At 42.9% G+C, this 25,400-nt stretch overlaps 2 protein-coding genes across 2 annotated transcripts; both read right to left on the reverse strand.

The window, feature by feature from the left end:
• Positions 1–2,431: 2,431 nt before the first annotated feature.
• LOC124290216 (cell wall protein DAN4-like) lies at positions 2,432–3,778 on the reverse strand (the record flags this gene model as incomplete). The annotated part of the gene is made up of 3 exons (XM_046726929.1): positions 3,683–3,778; positions 2,905–3,243; positions 2,432–2,599 (listed from the first exon to the last, which is right to left on the reverse strand). Coding segments are annotated over exons 1-3 (603 nt in total), but the record flags the coding sequence as incomplete, so codon positions are not given.
• Positions 3,779–7,051: 3,273 nt separating this feature from the next.
• On the reverse strand, positions 7,052–24,170 carry LOC124290233 (intraflagellar transport protein 27 homolog). Its single transcript, XM_046726947.1, has 7 exons — positions 24,040–24,170; positions 20,441–20,520; positions 19,541–19,600; positions 19,161–19,220; positions 11,413–11,530; positions 9,374–9,483; positions 7,052–8,711 (listed from the first exon to the last, which is right to left on the reverse strand). The coding sequence occupies exons 1-7, from the start codon at positions 24,074–24,076 to the stop codon at positions 8,613–8,615; spliced, it is 564 nt and encodes a 187-aa protein (XP_046582903.1). The 5' UTR covers positions 24,077–24,170; the 3' UTR covers positions 7,052–8,612.
• Between the last annotated feature and the right edge of the window lie 1,230 nt (positions 24,171–25,400).

Below are 25,400 nucleotides of genomic sequence, written 5' to 3' on the forward strand. Positions count from 1 at the left end.
GTAGTGCCAGTGGTGGTAATGTCAGTGTTGGTAGTGTCAGTAGTGGTTCTGTCAGTATGGTAGTGTCAGTGGTGGTAGAGTCAGTAGTGGTAGTGTCAGTAGTGGTAGTGTCAGTGGTGGTAGAGTCAGTGGTTGTAGTGTCAATAGTGGTAGTGTCAGTGGTAGTAGTGTCAGTACTGGTAGTGTCAGTGGTGGTAGTGTCAGTGGTGGTATTGTCAGTAGTGGTAGTGTCAGTAGTGGTTGTGTCAGTAGTGGTAGTGTCGGTGGTGGTAATGTCAGTACTGGTAGTGTCAGTTGTGGTAGTGTTAGTAGTTGTAGTGTCAGTAGTGGTAGTGTCAATGGAGGTATAGTGTCGTTAGTGGTATTGTTAGTAGTGGTAGTATCATGGTAATTATGGTGGTGTCAGTGGTGACGGTAGTGTCATTGGTAATGGTGTCGGTAGTGGTAGTGTCAGTATTAGTTGACAATGGTGAGGTGTCAGTAGGGTGGTGGTGACGGTGGTTGTGAGTGTCAGTGAGTGGTGGTGTCAGTGGTGGAGGTGGAGTGGTGGTGTCGAACAGGTGGTGGTGTCAGTGGTTGTACTTTCACTGGTGGACAGGTCCGGAGTGTTTCTGAGATGTCAATCGGTGGTGTCAGTGGACGTGGCGGTGTCAGGGTTGTGCACGGTCATTGAGTCGAAGGTGTCACCGTGGTGAGCTCAAGTGGCATGGGACCCGGGAACAACGGTGTCAGACGGCAGCTCGAAAATGGTGACAAGTAAACAAATGATGACAATCAGGATCAAGACGTGGTGTCGTGTCAGTGAACAGTGTTAAATGGCCGACCAAGTCGAACGTCAACATAATCAATTGGCCACAAATGGTTTCATCCATCACACAATCATCAAATGATGATGATTATGGAAAATGATCACGATGATCAGATCCATCATCGATGATCGATATCCATGAATTCGGAATCATTCCATTCATGGACAGATGGGATCACGAAATGGCCGGCCCGAATCATCAAATGACACGGATGACGATCCCACAATGATATTCAAACATATATGATGGAATGGTTCTGAATGGAGTCCATTCAGAGTCATCAGTAGTAGTTATTAATCGATAATGGTCACCAATCAGACAAGAATTAGCAGTGAGGATGGTTGTAGAATCCAGTGATGGAGTGGACAATTGTCAGCGGTAGTGTCAGTAGTGGTAGCGTGTGTGTCAGCCGGTGTAGTGGTAGTGTCAGTGGTGGTAGTAGTGTCACCGTTGGTGGGGTGTCAGTGGTGGCGTCGGGAGTGTCAGTGGTGGTAGTTAGTCAGTAGTGGTCAGGTGTCAGTGTCAATAGTGATAGTGTCAGTAGTGGTAGTGTCAGTGGTGGTAGTGTCAGTAGTGGTAGTGTCAGTGGTGGTAGTGTCAGTAGTGGTAGTGTCAGTGGTTGTAGTGTCAGTAGTGGTAGTGTCAGTAGTGGTAGTGTCACTGGTGGTGGTAGTTAGTGGTCGTTAGTGGTAGTGTCATGTGGTAGTGTCAGCAGTAGTAGTAGTGTCAGTAGTAGTAGTGTCAGTAGTGGTAGTGTCAGTGGTAGTGTCAAGTGTCAGTAGTGGTAGTGTCAGTGGTGGTAGTGTGTCAGTGGCGGTAGTGTCAGTGGTGGTAGTTGTTCAGTGGTGGTAGTGTCAGTGATGGTAGTGTCAGTTGTGCAGTGTCAGTAGTTTCAGTAGTGGTAGAGTCAGTAGTGATAGTGTCTGTAGTGGTAGTGTCAGTGGTAGTAATGTCAGTAGTGGTAGTGTCAGTGGTGGTAGTGTCAGTGGTGGTAGTGTCAGTAGTGGTAGTGTCAGTGGTGGTATTGTTAGCAGTGGTTAAGTCAATAGTGGTAGTGTCAGTGATGGTAGTGTCAGTGGTGGTAGTGTCAGTTGTAATAGTGTCAGTAGTTTTAGTGCCAGTAGTGGTAGTGTCAGTGGTGGTAGTGTCAGTGGTAGTGTCAGTGGTGGTATTGTTAGCAGTGGTTAAGTCAGTACTCGTAGTGTCAGTAGTGGTAGTGTCTGTGGTGGTAGTGTGAATGGTTGTAGTGTCAGTGGTGGTAATGTCAGCACTGGTTGTGTCAGTGGTTGTAGTGTCAGTAGTGGTAGTGCCTGTAGTGGTAGTGTCAGTGGAGGTATAGTGTCAGTAGTGGTATTGTTAGTAGTAGTGGTGTCAGTGGTAGTGTCAGTAGTGGTACTATTATAAGTGGTAGTGTCTGTAGCGGTAGTGTTAGTAGTGGTAGTGTCAATGATGGTGTTGTTAGCAGTGGTAGTGTGAGTAGTGGTAGAGTCAGTAGTGATAGTGTCTGTAGTGGTAGTGTCAGTGGTGGTAGTGTCAGTAGTAATAGTGTCAGTGGTGGTAGTGTCAGTAGTGGTAGAGTGAGTAGTGGTAGTGTGAGTTGTGGTAGTGTGAATAGTGGTAGTGTCGGTAGTGATAGTGTCAGTGGTGGTAGTGTCAGTAGTGCTAGTGTCAGTAGTGGTAGTGTCAGTGGTGGTAGTGTCAGTAATAATAGTGTGAGTAGTGGTAGTGTCAGTAGTGGTGGTGGTAGTGTCAGTTGTAGTGTCAGTAGTGGTATTGTTAGCAGTGGTTAAGTCAGTAATGGTAGTGTCAGTAGTGGTAGTGTCAGTGGTGGTAGTGTCGGTGGTGGTAGTGTCAGTGGTTGTAGTGTCAGTAGTGGTAGTGTCAGTGGTGGTCGTGTCAGTACTGGTTGTGTCAGTGGTTGACGTGTCAGTAGTGGTAATGTCTGTAGTGGTAGTGTCAGTGGTGGTATAATGTCGTTAGTGGTAGTGCCAGTGGTGACAGTGTCAATGGTTGTATTGTTAGTAGTGGTAGTGTCAGTGGTAGTGTCAGTAGTGGTATTGTTAGAAGTGGTAGTGTCAGTGGCGGTATTGTTAGCAGTAGTTTTATCGTTGGTGGTAGTGTCAGTAGGGGTAGTGTCAGTAGTAGTTTTATCGTTGGTGGTAGTGTCAGTAGGGGTAGTGTCAGTAGTGGAAGTGTCAGTAGTGGTAGTGTCAGTAGTAATAGTGTCAGTGGTGGTAGTGTCAGTAGTGGTAGTGTCAGTAGTAGTTTTATCAGTAGTGGTAGTGTCAGTAGTGGTAGTGTCAGTAGTAGTTTTATCAGTGGTGGTAGTGTCAGTAGTGGTAGAGTCAGTATAGGTAGTGACAGTAGTAGTTTTATCAGTGGTTGTAGTGTCAGTGGTGGTAGTGTCAGTAGTGGAAGTGTCAGTAGTTGTAGTCTCAGTAGTAGTTTTATCAGTGGTGGTAGTGTCAGTAGTGGTAGTGTCAGTAGTAGTTTTATCAGTAGTGGTATTGTCATTTGTGGTAGTGTCAGTAGTGGTAGTGTTAGTAGTAGTGTTATAAGTGGTGGTAGTGTCAGTAGTGGTAGTGTCAGTCGTAGTATCGGTTGTGGTAGTGTCAGTGTTGGTAGTGTGAGTAGTAGTAGTTTCAGTAGTAATAGTGTCAGTGGTAGTATCAGTAGTGGTAGTGTCAGTGGTAGTCGTGTCAGTAGTTGTAGTGTCAGTAGTGGTAGTGTCATTGGTGGTAGTGTGAGTAGTGGTAGTGTCAGTAGTGGTAGTGTCGGTAGTAAAGTGTTGGTAGTTGTAGTGACATTCGTGGTTAGAATTCTTCGGTTTATCGTTGACTGTCAAACTGAACTTCGGATTGTAATCAATATACATTGTCGCAGATGACTTTTGGGTAGCGGAAAAATACTGCATTAGCTCTCAGTTCTGCGAGGTCAAGGACGACCTGCAATGGGGTTTCTTGGAACATGTCAGCGCGAAGCTGTATGACGTCACCGATCAGTGTGGCGGGACTTGCTGCGTGTTCACTTTACTTTATCTGCGAAGCTGATAGGACTCGGCTTTACTTGGGGACGATCAATGATTACCTGGCAGTCTACACGTATCCTTGTCGGGGCTTCATGTTAATAGTGTGTGTATGAAGCCAGGTTACCACAGGCATCCAACACATATTTCAATTCCCTATGTCACATGAAACATGCACTGCTATTCAACTGGCCGAGTTTAGTGTGTGTCCAGGTGTGTTGGTAAAAGTATAGACTAGCACAAGCCTCTAAGGTAGTAGTAGTAATTAGTAGTTTAAATGGTAATTTCTAAAAATATAAATGTTCCTTTAACAGACTGGCGTCCTCTTAACTAGACTTGCCTCGCTGGAGGATTGAAATACTATACATCGGTGGGTCTCAGCATTCAGTAAAGCCTTGGAGCAAGGCTAGGAAAAGTATTCCTTCATCATTATCGTTTCCAGTAAGAAAAATGAATCACCTGATGAAAATCTAGAGTTTCCACATTTCAGAATGGGTTGGGCGGAAGGGGAAATAATGTGGGTTTATAGGGACTTTGAGACAGACTAGGGAGACGGGTCACCTGTCTTTTCAGATATCATGCTTGTCGTAAAAAAGGACTACAGGGACCGGGTGATCAGGCTCGCTGCATTGTTTGATGCAGGTCAAGGCTTCCCAACGTCGTATATCAATTCTCTTGCTGACAATCACCGGACTCTCATCCAGACTCCATAATGTATTGTTACGGTGAATAAATTAAATTGCCGTGACAAAAGGTTTAAGAGTCCCCTTCGAGACCCAATAACAACTATCACTTAATCAATTATTTTACAAATTACAAAAAACACTCTCTCATAACAGTATAAACCGGAATATCGCAATGACAAACAATTTTAAGTAACCATTACACACATCAGAAGAATGGAACCTCGAGAATGTCTCCTTAATACATTCCGTACATTCACTATAGTGTAAGGCGTTGGTTGCTGGGAGTGAACCTGTGTGTGAAGGTACATGTACTATGTTCGGTTACCAGTCGAATTGTCCCAGCTACAAACTGCTCCAGCAAATTTGGTCAAAATTGTCCGGATCTTTTGTCAAATCGCCCCAGGGTAGGTCAAATTGCCCCAGAGGGATAGTCAAAACAAGGTAACTGGGCCAGTCTTGGCATCGTTCTGGACTGTACCGTTGGTACTGGCATAATGTAGCCTACGACATACAGCAAAATAGTACAGGCCCAGTTCCGGAATGCCTTAAATGGGCCTGATGTTACGTGATGTTAGCTGGGTTCTCTGTCATCATGTTTTCCACACGTCCACGAAATGATCCATCAGAGTGGTCAGTTCGACTGCTTTCCCTGGGTGTCTCTTTGTAAGATGGTGGATGTAAAGGGTATATATAGCGGTGCACACCACCACTCGCATTCAATTGAAGGGAAAAAAACTACATACGGGTTCGGTTTTGTGTTCGGAATATCGGCTCGTCGCTACCTGTTACGTTTCTGTAGTTAACTTTGTTTAGGGTACATATCTGTTGTACCTGTGCTGACATGACACCTTCAGCAACAGTAATTGGTAGGGTGAACTGTCTGTCAATCTACATGCTAATGATGCTGAAGGGGTCGTTGTCGGCACTGGTACCACAGATACGCACCCTAGATATGTATACAGAAACGAGTCCATTCCAAATTATGGTGTTTTCTTGTTCGGAACTGTCATAATGTTGTTGTAGATGCAATTGATTGCATTATATAAGAAATAAACATATACAGTAATTCGTGATGCACAATACCACTAGCAATCAGTTGAACGGGAACTACATACTGTCTCGGGAAACAATGTGTACAGCTACAGCTTCTCGGTAAATGTTCGAGGCGATCACACATAATAATCTTAATCTTTGACTTTATAAAAACGACTGGCAAAATGGCAATAACATTATGTGTGCATATTGCCTTTTAATGAAAGGGCATTATGTGGCCATATTGCTTTTTGATGGAAGGACCTTATCTGGGCATCTTGTCTTTTGATGGAAGGACCTTATGTGGGCATATTGTCTTTTGATGGAAGGACATTATGTGTGCACATTGTCTTTTGATGGAAGGACATTATGTGGGCATATTGCCTTTTGATGGAAGGGCATTTATGTGGGCATATTGTCTTTTGATGGAAGGACATTATGTGGGCATTTTGTCTTTTGATGGAAGGACATTATGTGGTATACTGACTTTTGATGGAAAGACATTATGTGGGTCTATTTTCTTTTGATGGAAGGACATTATGTGGGCATACTGACTTTTGATGGAAAGACATAATTGGTATACTGACTTTTGATGGAAGGACCTTATGTGGGCATATTGCCTGTTGATGGAAGGAGCTTATGTGGCCATATTGTCTTTTGATGGAAGGACATAATGTGGCCATATTGCTTTATGATGGAAGGACCTTATGTGGGCATATTGTCTTTTGATGGAAGGACATAATGTGGCCATATTGCTTTATGATGGAAGGATATTATGTAGGCATACTGACTTTTGATGGAAAGACATTATGTGGGTCTATTTTCTTTTGATGGAAGGGCATTTATGTGGGCATATTGTCTTTTGATGGAAGGACATTATGTGGGCATATTGTCTTTTGATGGAAGGACATTATGTGGTATACTGACTTTTGATGGAAGGACATTATGTGGGCATATTGTCTTTTGATGGAAGGACATTATGTGGTATACTGACTTTTGATGGAAGGACATTATGTGGGCATATTGTCTTTTGATGGAAGGACATTATGTGGGCATATTGCCTTTTGATGGAAGGACATTATGTAGGCATATTGTCTGATGGAAGGACATTATGTAGGCATATTGTCTTTTGACAGGACATTATGTGGGCATATTGTCTTTTGACAGGACATTATGTGGGCATATTGTCTTTTGATGGAAGGACATGTGTTTATGAAACCGCCATGTGCATGTAGGCCCGACGTTTGTGTCAGTTAATAACAGTTCAGACATGCAGGTGATATATTGCTAGCCCACCGAGATATTACTGAGCAGTTTAATATTGATACACACTGACTCTGAGTTTACCGGTCATTGTTTGCACCCCTTCCCATGGGCATGGTTAACAAGCACTAGCCTGTAACATCTTGTGATATAACCCGCTAGGGTAACACCCCACCCAACTTTCACTCTAATAACTACACCGCTGAAGTGATAATTACAAAAATATAACTCTTGAAAAGAAATAAATAATGTTTAATAACATTTCACAAGAGACATACTTCATACACAAACAATAGACGGGCATGTACAAGCTGTGAAAACAACCTGTCAAAACATTACATTCTGTCTAAAGTACAAGTGTTGTTGGGCTTAAAAGTAGTTTTGAATCAGGACAAAATTTAGGAAAATACCTACTAACGGTAAGATGTGGACATTCCCAACAAAAGTACACAGGCATGAGTCACCCTGATACCGAATGTCTACAATCAGTTGTACTTCAGACAAGAGTGTGTGATATGTGTTATCACCTGTTTTTTAAAACAGATTTCAGAGATATGTATATACATGTATCACGGGTGTGAGCTTGATGTGAGGGGAAACAGGAAACAGAAGCTGGTCTTTGACCTAAACCAAACTTGGGTGATACCAGCACAGGTATGACACCAACAAACCTAGTCCCATAATGAAGGAGAGCATGGGATTCAAATCCACATTCATGTTTCTGGCATGTCCAAGAGAGGCAGGTCAGCACAGTGAATTGGAGGGTATGACCACTGGTAAAGTAGGGAAACATGCAACATCGGGACTTCTCAGACTGAGGTTAGACTGTGAACCTCAGGCCTGGTCTCATGGAATGTTCCGAGTCCATCAATAGTTCAACATGTAATGGTGAAGATGCCTTGTGACCAGCCACATGGGCTGTAGTTCTTTACATACCACTTCCATCACTACAGCAGCAGACATCGGGGTAAAACGTAACACAGCTCACTTCCAGCTGATGGTTTCAGTAACAAAACTACATATTGGAACAGACAGCTTATCCTTGTAGCTCTTTACTGGTGGCATACCAATCCTGCATAAGTGACTGTGTCATGCTGGCTTGCTGGCTTCATTTCAAATAGAGCTCAGCTTAGGATGATGTGTTTTAGAACACACGACTACTGGTGGTCCTTTGTTTCCATCCATCAAACAGCCCACCCCAGTAGTATAGGGAATAGCTGGACGGGACCACAAAGGTGCATAAAGCCTGTAAGCTCCAAACCAGCCAAATCGGCTCCCAGCGTCACAAGTTTTTTTAGTGTTTTGCACAAAACTGCATTTGAGTTTTTTGATCACTTTTTGTTTGCATTGTTTTTTCTTTGTGCTTCCCAGTAGTCTATCCAACCCCAAGACAGGTATACCGAAACAAAAACACCAGTATGTCGATGCAAGTGCACTCGAATTCGAGATACACTAGGTATGGAACACAACAAAATGCCCGGAACCAAGCTATCGCACGAAGCCTATGCCGAGATTAGATCGGGTCGTTTGTCCCTTCAGGAACCGAAGAGGAAGTTTTCAGTATACCTGTCTTGGGGTTGGATAGACTACTGGGAAGCACAAAAAAACCCAATGAAAACGAAAAGTGGTCCATAAACTCAAATGCAGTTTTGTGCAAAACACTAAAAAAAATTGTGACTCTGGGAGCTGATTTGGCTAGTTTGGAGCTTACAGGCTTGGTGCACCTTTGTGGTCCTGTACAGCTATTACCTATACTACTACTCACCCCATTAAGCCACCCACCACCCAACCATGTGTTTATGCTAAAGACTGAAACAGCTGTACTCTTTCCTTGTACAGTTTGTGGTACTCAGCAGCCAGGTAGAAGAAGGGTGTGTCCACATTCTGCATCTCCTTCTGTAAACAGCAATACAAACAACTCTGAACCATACAGGAACATGTAAACCTACAAACATGAGTCATGTCTGAACCATACAGGAACATGTAAACCAATACAAACATGAGTCATGTCTGAACCATACAGGAACACGTAAACCAATACAAACATGAGTCATGTCTGAACCATACAGGAACATGTAAACCAATACAAACTCAAGTCTGAACCATACAGGAACATGTAAACCAATACAAACATGAGTCATGTCTGAACCATACAGGAACACGTAAACCAATACAAACATGAGTCATGTCTGAACCATACAGGAACATGTAAACCAATACAAACATGAGTCATGTCTGAACCATACAGGAACATGTAAACCAATACAAACTCAAGTCTGAACCATACAGGAACATGTAAGCCAATACAAACATGAGTCATGTCTGAACCATACAGGAACATGAAAACCAATACAAACATGAGTCATGTCTGAACCATACAGGAACATGTAAACCAATACAAACATGAGTCATGGCTGAACCATACAGGAACATGTAAACCAATACAAACATGAGTCATGGCTGAACCATACAGGAACATGAAAACCCATATAAATCATTGACAGACAAGACAACATCCCTCAGAGCGAGGAGAGAAGTTATACAGGTAAAGTACTCACAGCTGAACACTCAAAGTACTCCAGTTGATGTGTTGTGGCCAGGTCCTTCCCTGCCTTGGGGCTGACCACTCGCCTCTGGTCAAGGTCTACCTTGTTGGCAATCAGCACACCTGTGACAGGAATTGCAAAAATTGGGAACAATGCAATACAATACATTATCACAAAGTGGCTCTCATAAGTTATATCAATATATAGAGAGAAACAGAGGTGGTCACATGATGACTGTTACCTATCATCAGGAAACAGGTGTATCCTACAGTATACTACTCAAAGTTTGCTAAGGATAATGGTTTCTTGATATAAAATAAAACATCCCACAAAGACAGATTAAATATCCTGGTACACAATGACTGGTAACCACAGATGATCTCTATGGATGGTGCTTTATCAAAATTAGGGGTTGGATCAGTAGAGCTAGAAGAACTGATCACCATGTCCTACAGCGGGTCACGACAGGTGTGCAGTGCAGGGACGACATTCTGGAGGAGTATGAGACCGTATGCTGGTGCAACAGAACAAGACTTGCACAAACTCAACATGAAGTGCCATGCCCAGTCACCCTATTGAAAACATGTGGAACAAGCTGTATATCCTCCTCTCACAGTGCACTGTCCTTCCAGCAACATCCTCCTCTCACAGTGCACTGTCCTTCCAGCAACATCCTCCTCTCACAGTGCACTGTCCTTCCAGCAACATCCTCCTCTCACAGTGCACTGTCCTTCCAGCAACATCCTCCTCTCACAGTTCACTGTCCTTCCAGCAACATCCTCCTCTCACAGTGCACTGTCCTTCCAGCAACATCCTCCTCTCACAGTGCACTGTCCTTCCAGCAACATCCTCCTCTCACAGTGCACTGTCCTTCCAGCAACATCCTCCTCTCACAGTGCACTGTCCTTCCAGCAACATTCTCCTCTCACAGTGCACTTTCCTTCCAGCAACATCCTCCTCTCACAGTGCACTGTCCTTCCAGCAACATCCTCCTCTCACAGTGCACTGTCCTTCCAGCAACATCCTCCTCTCACAGTGCACTGTCCTTCCAGCAACATCCTCCTCTCATAGTGCACTGTCCTTCCAGCAACTCTGCAGGAACTTCACAGCTCTTAATGAACCAGCCAGACACTTAGGGTGTGATTGCATCATGCAGATGCACTTCAGAAAGTTGGTTCTTTGGACGATGAATTTGTTTTTGAGACATTTTAGTTGTGGTCAGATACTTCTATTTTAACAGGTGGCCTGACCAATTACAGGTAACATGTTGTTTGTTGTCATGGTGTGGCATATGATAATACACTTTTGTTTATTACACATCTCAACATGGTCAATGTAATATTGTCTTTGGCTGTTCTAACAGTTGCACACAATTTGACATTTTACCTTTACCTTAAAAGTGGTGACACCCGTGAAGGTCTGGGTTAGAATTGATCGTCAGTAACCCATGCTTATCGTAAGAGGCGACTAACGGGATCAGCTAGTCAGGCTCGCTGACTTGGTTGACTCATGTCATCGGTTCATAACTGCACAGATCGATGCTCATGCTGTTGATCACTGAATTGTCTGGTCCAGACTCGATTATCTACAGACCGCCAACATATAGCTGGAATATTGCTGCATGCGGCATAACACTAAACTCGCTTACTCATTAAAAGTGATGAACCATAGCAAAATTTGAGTAGTATGCATAATTCTGATAAAACAAAGATCATCAAGCGGGGTAATTCATCGTGAGGTTTGTAACCCAACTTTTACCAATTAGGAATATTAAAACTACTTAAGAACTGGTCTTTCTCTTCTGATCAAGCCTGTTCATAACAGTAATAGAGCCTCCAAACCAGTCACAAGAAAGGGGAAGTAACTCTTCAAAACAATTCAAGCCAAAGATTTGTTTTACTTTATTTTTAACACTAAGCTGTTAACTGAATACTGAACAACACCTGAACATCATGAGATGGACATCAAAACTGTTATGTGTAGAATGGAGCCAAACAGCTCTCGAAACTTGAGGATGAATGTAATATGAAGAATTACTGATGCAGGTGTACCTGGCAGAACTACATCTGGACACTGGGAGCGAACCCTCTCCAGCCACTTTTCACAGCTGGAGAAAGAGGTCTCGTTGGTCACATCGTACACAGCCATCACCATGGACGGGTTCTCCCACTGCAGGAATACACAAGTCAATAAGGTATACAAGGCTTACACTCAGTCAACAGACTGCTTGACGATGGCCAGAATTGGAAATTTTAATATAAATTGAATATTTTTATATTTATCCTATCTCACGACTTGCACCTCTCTCTCTTGCTTCAACTTTTAGTGGAACGACTGTAAACTTTTTTCCATAGGCCTCCTTGTCCATTCGCCCGTGCACTCCATGCTGATCTCCTTAATTAGCTTCCTAGTTCCTAATGAAGCTTGCAGCATGCCCCACTAATTGCCCACGTGACTACCTTGAATGATCATTCTCATCTTGGAGCCAACATTGTAATCTGAGTAATGGGGAGGCCGGGCGGCATCCATCGCGTGAGATAGGATAAGTATATAAATAAACAATTTATATTATAATTTCCAAACTTTTAAACTTATCCTATCTCACAACTTGCACTTATCCCACGGTTGGACGGTGGGCCGCAGATTACCCTTCTGTCTGGACAGTGCGAACAGCTTGTCTTGGAGCTGTGTGGACTGATGACAACCGTAGATAGCGATGTACAAGGGAGGCCTGTTACGCATGCACGCAACTCCTATGCTTGTAGTGGGTTCTTCGGAACCCCTTGGCTTACTAAGCACAACGACTCCCAGGGAGATGGGTGCTCCCGAGCGATGTGGTGTTCGGCCTAAGCTTAGTCAAAGGATGTGCCCGGCAACTTTGGAGGCAGAACGCAACTAAATCCACTGGAATTTGGGAGTGTCACACTTCACTGATGTAACTGCTCCGTGGAGTAGAGGTCAGTAAGCGTGAATGTCGAACACCTCTGCATCGTCATACTGATTGTGCCTCAGGTCCATAGGGCCACGCTAGGTGGCCGTTTTCCGATGCCTTGGTATGGAGGCCAAGTGAAGTAGTTCTTAAACCCATATAATGAGAACAAAAGGTTGAGGTCCAGTTCAACTCTTATTCAGTATATACAAGGAAGTAGTAACGCGAATGCGGAACCGTCCCTCATCTGCGTTGTTGGGCCGATGTAAGCTGCTGAGCCAGTACAAGAGGTCCGAACTGGTGTAGTCCCTGGACATCCGTGACAGACAGGTCTCGCAGGTAATGTGTAGAGAAGACTGTATCAGAACGCCAGAAGCAACCTTCCATGATAGTGGTCAAGGAGCAGAGGGCCATCGTCCAGGCTAGTGCACGAGTCTCATGAGGATTGGAAGCGGCTGGAGGAGGCAACCCTGCAAAGGGGTAGGCTCGCAGGATCATGACACGCATCCAGAAGGCCAATGTGGTCCGGGAAACCTCAGTTCTTGAAGCGTTCGACAAGGGTATGAAGAGGCACTTCCGTAGCCGTCGACGGTCCCTGGAGGCAGCAAGGTAAACGTGTAGAGCCCTAACAGGGCAGAGTGTCAAATCTTCATTATCATCAGGCCCAAGAATGGTGGACAACGGGAGAATGGTAAACATCCGGTCCGGTTGCCCTGGCAGTTGGTTTTCGCAATGAAGTCCCAGCGGAGACCCAGGAAAGCCTTGGCATGCCTCTTCCACTCGAACTGCACCCGATTGACATCAAGCGCATGCAGTTCAGATATACGAGCAGCGGTAGCCAAAGCTACCAGGAAGAATGTCTTGAATGTCACTTGTCAAAGTCCTTGTCTTCTAAGGGTTCATAATCTGTAGAAATTGTATGACGAAGGACAACGGACAGGTCCCAGGCCGGAGGTCTGAACTTCCTGGACTGGTCAGAGAGTCTATAGGAGTGTAGTAGACTCTGCAACTCGGGAACAGTGGAAATCTCAGTGCCCGTGGTAGCCAAAACCGAGTTACTGGCGGCTAAGTAGGTAGCTAACGTAGTACCCTTGAGTTTCTTCGTAGTGTGGAGATGCTGGAGAAACTCAGCAACAACCTGAGCCGAGGTGGAAGTGGGAGATGCAGTTCCCCTAAGCTTGCAATAGTCTTCAAACTTCTTCCACTTGTTGTCGTACAAGGAACGTGTCGAAGTGATAGCTGTGGCTACTCGGCAAGAGTAGCCCTTAGCTATGAGAGACCTCGGAAGATGCGCCAAACATGTAGATGGAGGGTCTGAGGTGACCCGTGGCGCAGTTCCGAGTGAGGGTGAAGAAGTAGGTCGTCCCGGTTGGAAAGCGGTACTGGGTTTGGCTCTGCCAGGCTTCTTAGGTTGACGAACCAACTTCTCACTGGCCAGAAGGGTGCGACCAAAAGCAGTAGTATGTTGCTGGTGGCCAATAGTGTCTGTATTACTTTTGGTAGCAGAGCTTGAGGGGGAAACGCGTAGGCATTGAGACCCTCCCATGATATTGCCAACGCGTCGAGGTCCCACGCCAAGGAGTCTGGGATTGGTGATACGAACTTTGGAAGTTGGTTGTTGAACCTTGTGGCGAACAGATCTATTTGCGGCCGTGAAAACGGGTAGATCATCGACCGAAAGATCTTGGGCAGTGACTTCCACTCTGTAGGGGACGGTCGGTTGGATCGAGACAAGGCATCGGCGATCACATTTTTAACCCCGGGAATGTGTCTGGCTCTGGCTACGATGTTGAGTGAGTCGATGAGATGGAAGAACCTGATCGCCCATTGTAGCAGATACGCCAAGCCTGTCGAGCCTAGATGATTTATATACCAAACCACTGTTGAATTGTCTGATTGGATCAACAGACTGGTTGATTGAAGCTCTGTTGCCCAATGTGAGATGGCTTGAATTACCGCCTTGAATTCCAGCTCGTTTATATGAAGTACCCGTTCGTCGGATGACCATAGCCCGGCCACTTGGTGGTCGAGGAAGTGAGCTCCCCAACCCATGAGGGATGCATCGACGAAAAGGTGATGAGTCGGTGCAAAGGGCATCATAGAGACTCATAGAGGCGCAAACATTCCGTTCATCGAGCCACCATTGAAGGACTGGAAGAAGCAGTTCTGGAAGGCAAATGAGTTCCTTGGGGTTGTCGGCCTGAAGGTACGGGCGTAGAAATCGCTGTATCGGCCGAAGTTGGAGCTGGCCTCTGTACGTTAAGGCTTGAGCTGAGCTGAGCTCCTACCACTGTCGTAAGGTTCTCGCCTGAGACAGTGCTGGAGGAATGCATTGCTGAATTTTTATCCACCTGTCGTGAGGTACGAACATCATCCCTTGACAAGTGTCGAACAGTGCTCCGATGAATTGTTAGTTCCGATTTAGCGATGTTCAACAGCCACCCTAACTGTCTGAGCAGCGTGGTGTTTAACTGTAGCTGGCGAAGCAATACGATCAGATCCTGTTGAGCCTGGATGCAATCGTCTATGTAGCTTTCGAAGTGGGCTTGGTAATTCGTGTAAAAAGCCACGGGGCTGTGGAAATTCCAAATGGTAGGACTTTCCATTGGTAGTGATTCCCGTTGAACACGAAGCGAAAGTACTTCCGGTGTTCTGGATGTATCGAAACGTGAAGATAAGCATCCTGAAGATCTAGGCTGATGAGGAAGTCTCCCTTCAAGATGGTGCGTAAAAGGTTGATCGACACCATCCTGAAGTGAGGAGGTGGAAGCAGGAATCGGGCATTGAACAACTTCATATTGAAGATGAGCCGGAGTTTGTTGGAATTTTTCTTTGGAACCAAAAAGATGGGGGAGTAGAATCCAGGAGTGACGGGCGATGGACCTAGGAGCTCTATCTCAAGTTTGTCTAATATCGTACCTATTGTGGATTGCAGAGTCTGAATCTGGTCCACAGGATATGAGCGATGAGCCGGATGCGACGTCAGAGGTGGACTGCCAATAACGGGTAGCTGATAGCCATGAAGTAGCAGGCTGGTGACATACTGATCTTTAAGGATGGTCCAATTCGGGGCGAAGATCTCCAATCTCCCGCCTACCGAAGTATTGTAAATCGGAACGACTGGGGGTGGGAGGTCCCAGTCGTGCGATTGTCTCAAGCCATCACTGCTTCTCGGCGCTGGTCCCTGGGCCAGAGTTGGTCCTGGGGGGGTAGACGGGGGAAACCACCACGGCCAGATCTCTTTCCTCTGCCACGGCCTTGAGTGGATGCGCCAGGAAAAAGATTGTGTAAGTCCGGATTTGTAGTAGTGAACTGTGCAGTTCGACGCTGTTTTAATGAGTCCTGGAGCTGTGACTTCTGTATCTTTAACAGTTCAATCGAGACTTGAAAGTGGGTTTCTTCTTCAACTTTATTAGATACTTCTTGGATGCTACCATTGAAGAGGGAGTCAGTAAACCAAGTCGGCGAACAGCAAGAGTGTAGCCAAAAAACGAGACAACTGATCCAGGATAATTTGGAACTGGTCCAGAGCTAAAGTCATGCATCCTCGGAAGCGTAAGCGTCTTGATCGGAGTAAGTATGCTCCAGAGCAGTGTTAACAACGTCGACTGCTGCAATCACGCAACTAATAGATGGCAACGTCTTTCTCACGGCTGAATCCATGTGAGCCAACTCTCGGTCCTCAATAAGGTAGGGCGAAGCAGCTCGTTTGCCACACAGGGTTCCAATATCCTCATCAACTGTTGGAGCCGTAGAGATTTTTGTTAGGCCGTGGACATGAGAGGTAGGATTATATCTGGGAGCAGAGAATCCGTCCTTAATTCGTTTCAGGCTCTTGAAACCATCATTTAGCGTACTGGATAATTTCAGAATACAAGGTCGAGATGGTAGGGTGATGGTAGACCAATCCCGGTTCCTAAGAGTACAAGAGTGATCCAGGTCATCTGCTGAAGTACTCAAGGAAAGTTGGAGCTTCTCAACAATCCAAAGGAGTACCTGAGGTGTCTCAACTGCTGCAAAGCTACCCCCAGGGGTAGATAACTCAGAGTGAGAGGGAGATGCAGTCATGGCTATTTGGACTGGATCAATCTCAGGAGGTGGACCAGATGAAGAGCCAGGAGCTACTGAAGCCGGATGGACTGGAGTAGAAGGCTGTATTTGGTTCCAGGCTGAGGTTATGGCCCTGATCATCATATTTAGATCTGGAGTCGCTGTAGGAGTGGGATTGTTATCAGGTTCCCATGACTCAGCGATGATCCTAGAGTGAGTCGAAGGATTCTCAGAACGTGTAGACGGAACATCATAAGAGGCTGTAGGCCTATTAGTGGTATCAGATCAATGATCGCCCGAACGTCGGTCAGAGGAGCTGTATCGAGATCTCGACGTGGTAAGTACCGAAGTAGGTTGGTAAGCCGGTGATCTGGATTCCCTAGTATGGCTAGGTGATCCGGTATGATATGAAGAACTAGTCCGGGGTCGCTGTAGTTCTAGTTGGTAATCTGGTTTTGACTGGAGCTCTGGTTCGACCATCTGAATAGGATCGGCCATGAGATGTGGATCTGTACTGTGATCCCGATTGGTCAATGGCTCTGTAAGGTGATCTAGATCGTATAGGTGACCTGGGTTGGTAAGATGATCTGGACTTGTAAAGTGATCTGGATCGATTCGATGCACTAACTGGAAACTGTGATCGTGATCTGGATCTATAAGGTGATCTGGATCGAACAGGTCATCTGGTTTGCAGTTGCGATCTGACTTGATTTGGTGATCTGGATCAGTTAGGTCATCTGGATCGGTCTGGCGATCTGATTCGAGGTTGTGATCTGGATCCATTTGGTGATCTGATTCGAAGTTGTGATCTGGATCCATTCGGTGATCTGGATCGATTAGGTGATCTGGATCGGTCCGATGATCTACTTCGATGTTGTGATCTGGATCGGTTCGGTGATCTGGATCTGTCCGGTGATCTGGACCCGTTTGGTGATCTGGATCGGTTAGGTGATCTGGATTGATCAGGTGATGTGGATCGTAGTTGTGCTCTGGATCGTGACTGTGATCTGGATCGATCCGGTGATCTAGAATGATGTGGCGATCTGGATCGGCGATTAGGTGACGAAACCTGAAGTGTTAATTCATGATGAACGTCCCCTGGCGACGCTGTCGTAGCCAGCTCCGTCCAGTTCAATGAACTGTGGGGAGACAGTTGGCTGGTTGAACGCTGTTGGCCAGGCTCCAAACAAATTGAGACAGTCGAGGGGATATGTACCGATGATCTGGATGATGATAGTGTCGATCTAAGGTCCCCTGGTAGTGTAGATGGGACAGGCAACGAAGAATTATCGATCACAACCACCCGCAAGTGATCTGACACTATGGAAGGATGTGATTGATGCGTACGTAATAGGTGCCGAACGTCCTCAGATAAGTAAGAATCTGATGACGCGTCCATAAAATCCTCTTGAACCGCAGACGTCGCTTTCTTGCGTGAAGGTACAATTTTCTGTCACTGTAACTTGATACGCTTGGCGGGAGTGGGATCAGATTCTGTTGATTTCCTGTCCCTATCGGCAATTCTCTGGGTGCAAACACGAAGGTAGGCCATAAAATCCTCATCTTTTAGTGAATTACACTTGCCACATCGTTTGTTCCAGTTACATTGTCCAATACAGTCACTGCAAGACGAGTGAGGGTCGAGGGACGAATAATTCGTCTTGCATTGAGCACAAACTTTCCTTTTCCTTGACTGATTTTCAGTCTTCCCCATGATGTTAGGGTGAAATAATGTCCCTAATATACAGCACGTCCACACAGTCGTGCGACAAGAAAGAGAAAGATCATTCATGGTAGTCACGTGGGCAATTAGTGGAGCATGCTGCAAGCTTTATTAGGAACTAGGAAGCTAATTAAGGAGAGCAGCATGGAGTGCACGGGCGAATGGACAAGGAGGCCTATGAGTTTACAGTCGTTCCACTAAAAGTCGAAGCAAGAGAGAGAGGTGCAAGTCGTGAGATAGGATCAGTTTAAACATTTAAGATTGTAAACTATTAACAAAGTTGAAGCATTTGCTTTAAGAGTAATATGGCAACTTCATCCATAACATAAAACTCGAGTTTCCATTCTTACCCACAGGCCCTCGTGTCTTTGTGAGGATTAAAGATATTAAAAAACATAAAACAGTTGAGGTGACCCCTGACCCGAAATGCTTCACAGTACAATACATTATGACAAGGCCGGACACTTTGGTGTACCCCACCCGCCTGCTTTACCAATTGTTACGCTACCATTGCATGCAGCCGATTAAAACTTAATGTAAACATAATCATGGATGATTGGCCTATCGAGAACCACTCATGACACCAACCAATTCTTTATTGTTATTTCTGCAAGTTGATTGAAACCCGATTTTGACCCTCAACTAAACGATCCTGACACAAATGGATGACGATGTGTCCGCACAAAACGGGGGCGTGGTCAAAGCAAGCACTCTGGTTGGTTGATTTGTTTAGGAGACATTTACAACTGATGCTTTCTTTTGAGAATCCATTGCTCGAAAAATATTCTTACATTAAGCAGTCAATGAAATGATAAATTCCCACGAATTTATTAAGAATGTGCAGATTTGCAAGCTTTGTTTAAAGTAAATGCAAGCAATATGAGAGGTGAATCATACTGGTCAGTAGGAGGAGCATAAAAAGTAACAGCCACCACTGGCGGCACTAGGTCCGAGCAACAAAACACCCCAGCCTAGTTGGAAACTGGACCCTTATAGTCAGTTACTTCCTTGCCTCGGGAGGATGACATAGCAAAGTATATCAAGTAGTACTCCTTAGTGGAGAAGTGGTAAAATTATGCCTGAAAGAGTTAACTTACAAATTTCCTGACTACTTCCGAGAATATTTCTTTACCAGCTGAATCAAACATGAATATTTCCTGCAATCACAAAGTCATTGATCAGTTACAAATACAGACGCATGCATGTAACAATATGTACTTCTATACTGCAACGTATACAAGTGCACACCAGGTCAGTATACTTCAAACATCAGCCGACGGATCATTAACTAATAATGACAGTTTTAACACCCTTAGCTCTCAGTGATTGAAACAATTACTGTTCAGGATTTACAGTTGACAGTGAAGTGATCCTGTTTATCCCAACTTTAGAACTATATGGTTCAAAGATCACGATAGTACAACTTAGCCACACCTACCTAACCTAACACCACAACCCCACCTGACTGTGTACTTACCACACTGTCTTGAGAGTCTGGGATATTGATGGACTTCACGAGGAGCTCCACCCCTGTGTTCTGGGAATCATACAAACATAGAAAATCACCTGCGATGGCTGGGAATAGTAGCAAAACATTTTGTTGCCTACATTTTCTGTATTCACCACCACCCAATCACCCTAACAAACTTTTAGAGCAGTTTGAAAGTAATCAATATGAATATCATTACATAATTACATAGTAGCTAGTATTGAAGAGGTTTGTTTCATCAGCATTGGAACTATGCCTTTTCACCATAGCTCAATCTCTGAAAAAATATATCAAATCTTTCGATTTTCTGTTTCATCATTGCCTATTATATTACAGCAAATACAGTGTGGCTGTGATCAGACATGTGGAGTTATCTCCCTTAGACCAATGAGTGCATGTTTGGGTTACACAACACCAAATGTTTTCCCACAGACTTCTATAGTAACCTTATATTTTTTTGTAAATCATCCAGCTGTCAACAGCCATTCCATGTACACATGGGTACAGTCAGGCCTTTAATGTGGCTGGTTGTAGACCGGGTACATCCAGGATTTTGCATGTAAAATGGCAGCCTCCATGTGTATAGACATGCGGCAGACAATAAACCATGATTGCCTGAATACAGCCTTGTTAAATAATTGCACAAGACAGAAAACAATATCTTAGCCTCTCTTACATAACCACAATCCAACCACATGGGACAATAGGCACTCACCCTCTTAACATGCAAATAACATGTTCAGATGTCACTTTATGAGCAAAGACTTGTTACTTTTCTTCCTTTGCCTACATGAAAGCATTATTAGGGCACAAGCTACACAATCCAAATACAGCATAAGCAAGACTATATGAAGTAGCAAGTAACATGATGACAAATGACCATCTTACCATGCTATAATTCTTTGGAAAACTGGATCCATCACTGTGAAAAACTTGGCAAATGCTGCTCTTGCCAACCCCGGACTCCCCTGAATTGACAAGAGTAAGATATAATATGATGCAGTACAACAGATTACAGCTACATCATTTGGCCTTCAGGTTATTCAGTCTGGTCAAACCAATGACAAAGAAAGAGTCGCACAAAATCAAGCGCTTAATGAGACAAAGGATGGCAGCTTTCAACCAACCAACCAACCATCATTTCTGATTCTGGATCAGAACATCACGATAATGAATATGTTTGCAGTGTTTGTTGGAAACTGAAACAGGAATGTCCTAACTGGGTACATTAGTGTAACATTAGTGGTTAATGAAAGTCCAGCCACTGGGCTGCTAGTCAGAACAAGGCAGTTCTCGATGAGAATGATGTTTCATATCTCAGGGATTTACCGTGACTTCTGTTTTTTTAGGGTCCCTGGGACTCATACTCTTAACTTTCAGGGGACCTGGACAACAAAATGGGGGTCCCAGACACTTAAATATTATTATTAATACTGTTATTGTATTGTGCATCATGATCATCACATTAATTGTTACAGTAATTGAACTGCAAATGATACCATAACCCAGCTTGTAGCAAACTCTTTGATTGTTACTCGATTGGAATTTTTACAAAAGGTATTTGGACTTTTTTTGTGTCCCTGTGGATGCGCTAATAAATTTCGTAGCGTCCATTGTCAATTTTTATGCATATAGGACGCAGGAATTCACGCCCGGTAAATCCCTGATATCTATTGTCAAGGATGTGAGGAAGCTGAAAAGATAGAACCTTCCTCCAATAGAGTTCATGCAGAATATTATTTATAATTTAAGCCAAAGGGTATTACATGGCTGTAGCACATGGTTGAAGACCATGTGCTCTGTCAATGTTACAAAAATGTTTAAGCAGGTAAATATTTTGGGAATAAATTAAATAATATTACAACAAAATATATTCTACTATTATGAAGAGCTGTGAAACCCTTTTATAATTCATATTTGTTTCCAGAACAAGATACAGAAAGATAACAATATTGAAATGTTTCTCACCTGAAAAGAGAAAACCTCCCTCAAAAGAGGTCATGCAGAATGCATGAGAACAGGTGAGAACATAAGTTTAGATTGAGAAGTGGACCAAAAGGCCAATCGAAGACAGGTAGCATCTGACAGGTGTCAATGGAAGTTAGATGCTAGGCAGTTATAATACTGGATGCCTCCAGTTATGGAGGAAGAAGCTAAAAATAGAAAGGGGAAGTCCAGGTGAAGGTGGAGAAATAAGTGGCTGCTAAGGGCATCAAGATTGAAGATGTTAGTGGGCTGACATTCAACTGTAGACAAGGACAAAAAATATTCAAAACAACAAGAAATGATGATAATTGAAAATGTATATGCATAAATGGATATTATAAACTTAAAAGGATGGGGAGGGTTATGAGAGGGTGGCACTTGAAGGGCCACTGATCAAGAGCGATTAATGTTTCCAGCCAACAGTCTAATTACGAAAACCTAGCTGCAAACTGGTCAGGCTCTGCTCCCTCGACCATGATGGACACAGGGACTGGGCTACTGTCCACCCTGGCAGAATTTCTTCAACCTAATCAGTGGGACATTAGGAAGGGTGGATGCCTATCAGATGCCGTTATTTGAAAATATCCCCGGTAGTTCTTGTCTGATTGTAATAAAGTATCCCAGCAGTGTAGGCTTTTTCAGAGTTTCAAATGTTTGGATGGTATAATGACTGATCCAATTTGATTTGTCAAAAGGTAGTGTTATGTATGTAGATTTACTAATCTATACTGAATACACCGGGTCGTAAAGTCTCTTTGTAAAAACAATGTCCTTCCTTCAAAGGATTACCGCCAATACATTGATTGATTGCTCATTATTGGCTAACTAAATTACTTTTTTAAAGAATGGCAGACATCATGCAATTAGTTGCCAGGTGTGTTATCTTGGGTGACCAATGGGACTATACACCTATGTGAAAAACCTGAAACGATACATCACATTTTTGCATATTAGACTGTTAAAAGACACATGACATGGAACAGGATACTTTGTCATCTGCAGATGAATGGCATCTCATTCCTTTATGTGGATATTGATGGATACATTCCCCGAACAAGGTAACAGCCTGATATTGTTGCTATAACTTTAATTCTAATATTTGCATTTTGTTTTCATTTATTTGTTATGGCATTCAACAGAATCTTTTTCTTTTGCCATGAAGTGTAATGAGACAGACAACATACACTAGGTCGCACTCAGGGCGTGTGTGTAAAATATGATACACCTTGGCAATCTATAAAATGTCTAGATATTACAATCATGTTATAAATTTACTAAGTATAAGCAGATCGTGTGCATATAATTAAGTTTCAAAATCCATACAAATATGATAATTAAACTACATGTAATTAGGATTATAAGACAAAATATAAAGATGTACATTAACTTCGTCATTTCAGTCCTAACATTTTTTACCACTGGCAGATGGTTAAACTTACAATGTTTTCATTTGTTATCAAAATAATGCCATTTAATACAACATTCAGATTGACTATTCTCCCCAAGACTCCCTATGTACTTAGTTAGCGGCACTTTCAAAACAATGCTATTGTATCAGGCTTCTCGCCAAATCAAGGTCAAACTACATCCATTTACGTTAACATTTTTATAAAGTCAACATTACTATGAAATCAAAAGTTTACATGAAAATCGGCATTTTTATCAAAGTGAATATTTTTTATAAGAAACCAAATTATTCATCAAAGTCTACATAATTTTACAACAAAATCAACATAAGTTTATCGAGTAAAAAAGATTTCATCTTTGTTGATCAGTCTATACTTATACATGAGGGTGGCCCAGCAGAGGTAACGAACCAGTCATGAATTCGGGGATATCATCCAGGTACTCACTGGAGAAAAACAACAACAAAAGCAACAACCAGTCCACGGAAATTGCTCTGGATCAGTGGCCCTTTAAAAGGTTATAACCAGGATGATTCATCCAGAGTTATATACACCATCCTGCTATGCTTGCATCACTGAACTTCTAAAATTGTTGTAGAACCACTCTAAATGCGTGGCGATGTCACCCAGAAGCATATGGAGAATGTTGGTTTTAGTTACATAGTTTTTGATATCACTAGATCTACTTATTGAAGCAAAATCACATTGGTTATTCATAAAAATCTAACTTGTGGTGTCAGTAGAGGAACTGGCCAATGAATTATCGATAGCTTAATAAGGTTATAAACGATATAAAACGGCACTGAATTGTCTCTAGGGGCAGACCTGTACAACAAATTATCATGGCCAACAGGAATTCGAACTAAGATGTGCGAATACCCACGCAAGCTGTGTATCCTTTGCGGAGTATACTCAGCGACGAGAACTATTACTACAACTACAGCTTCGACACCTCTCTATTCCATAAAACTATTTAAGCATCTGCATGATCTGGGACGTTTCAGAAAATGTGAATATTGTTTAAGTTATGAATACGAATAATCAATTGTGATTTAGATGTCAATACACGGGTCGTACGCGAATTCCAAATCTTACCGACAACAATACACTTTGCCCGCAAAATAGTCGGCATAACGGTATACTGGTTGAAACCTTTCGCCTGTAACCAACGTAAACTTTTAACTTGCCGCACTTGTCAAAGTATGCAAGTCTCGCAAGAAGAAAATACATGGCCCTGATTGGTTGAAATTTGTCAATAATATTTTCCAAACAACTAACTATTAAATCAGGAGACGACCGAAGGAGAAAGAAGCCTGAAACGATAACGAACTTTAGACACAGCGGACTATGTAATGAAATATGAAATACCCGGGAAATACATTCATTAATTTTTTTCAACTGCTTTCACGATAAGTGAAAGTACTTTCCATGTCCTTCAAAAACAATAAAGTGATACACAAATATATAATATTCGTGACACTGACAGGAGGGGAAAATGGTCTTGAAGTATAATTTACATAATCCATTGTAAGCCTGAACATATATTAGTTTTGTTATTGTTAGTGTTTTGTCCTAAATTCCACTGTTAGTTCACATAGTAATTTGCAGCCACTGCATTATATGAATAGTCGTGTTCTGCCTTTGTTTTATTTCATTCGTGGTGATTCAGATGTTCAGAAACCGAAATCATAAATCAGGAATAGGCCTACGGTGTATTTATGGCTGCCAGTCAAATCGCCCCAGCTACAAAATGCCCCAGCAGATTTGGTCAAAATTCCAGGATTGTTTTTGTCAAATTGCCCCAGGGGGTAATCAAAATGACCCAATTTATTTCAAATGATTACATATATGCCATATATGAATATTTTTTTGTCAACTTCGATATTATATTCTTCATATAATATCATGTAGTAATCTTTCTGATAAACTATGCATTTACGGCCAACAAACATATTATGCAAACATTTTATTTTATTCTTGTAATTCTTTACAAAAGCATTCATAACATGCAAATAATTGGTGTAATACAGTGTTGTCTAGAAATATTACTTTTGCTCTTATCAGTTTACTAACGGAACATTTATCAGAAATATTACTACATGATATTATATGAAGAATATGATGTCGAAGTTGACAAACACTATGCATTTACGGCCTCCCCTTTTGACAAGATTAATTAACAAAAGCTCTAGATTGTTTTGATAAGTATTATACATTACTTGTTGACATAAACTATGCATTTACGACCAATAAACATATTATACAAACATTTCATTTTATTCTTGTAATTCTAAAACCATTAATAATATGCACAATAATTGGTATTACAGTATTACAGGAATAATACTTTTGCTCTTATCAGTTTACTAATGGAACATTTATCAAAAATAATACTATAATATTATATGAAGAAAATAGCTTTACCTATTTACTACAGACGCAATGACATTAAACGC

This window comes from Haliotis rubra, unplaced genomic scaffold, assembly GCF_003918875.1.
Source record: "Haliotis rubra isolate DU_JTF1 unplaced genomic scaffold, ASM391887v1 Scf46, whole genome shotgun sequence".
Taxonomy (NCBI): Eukaryota; Metazoa; Mollusca; class Gastropoda; order Lepetellida; family Haliotidae; genus Haliotis; species Haliotis rubra.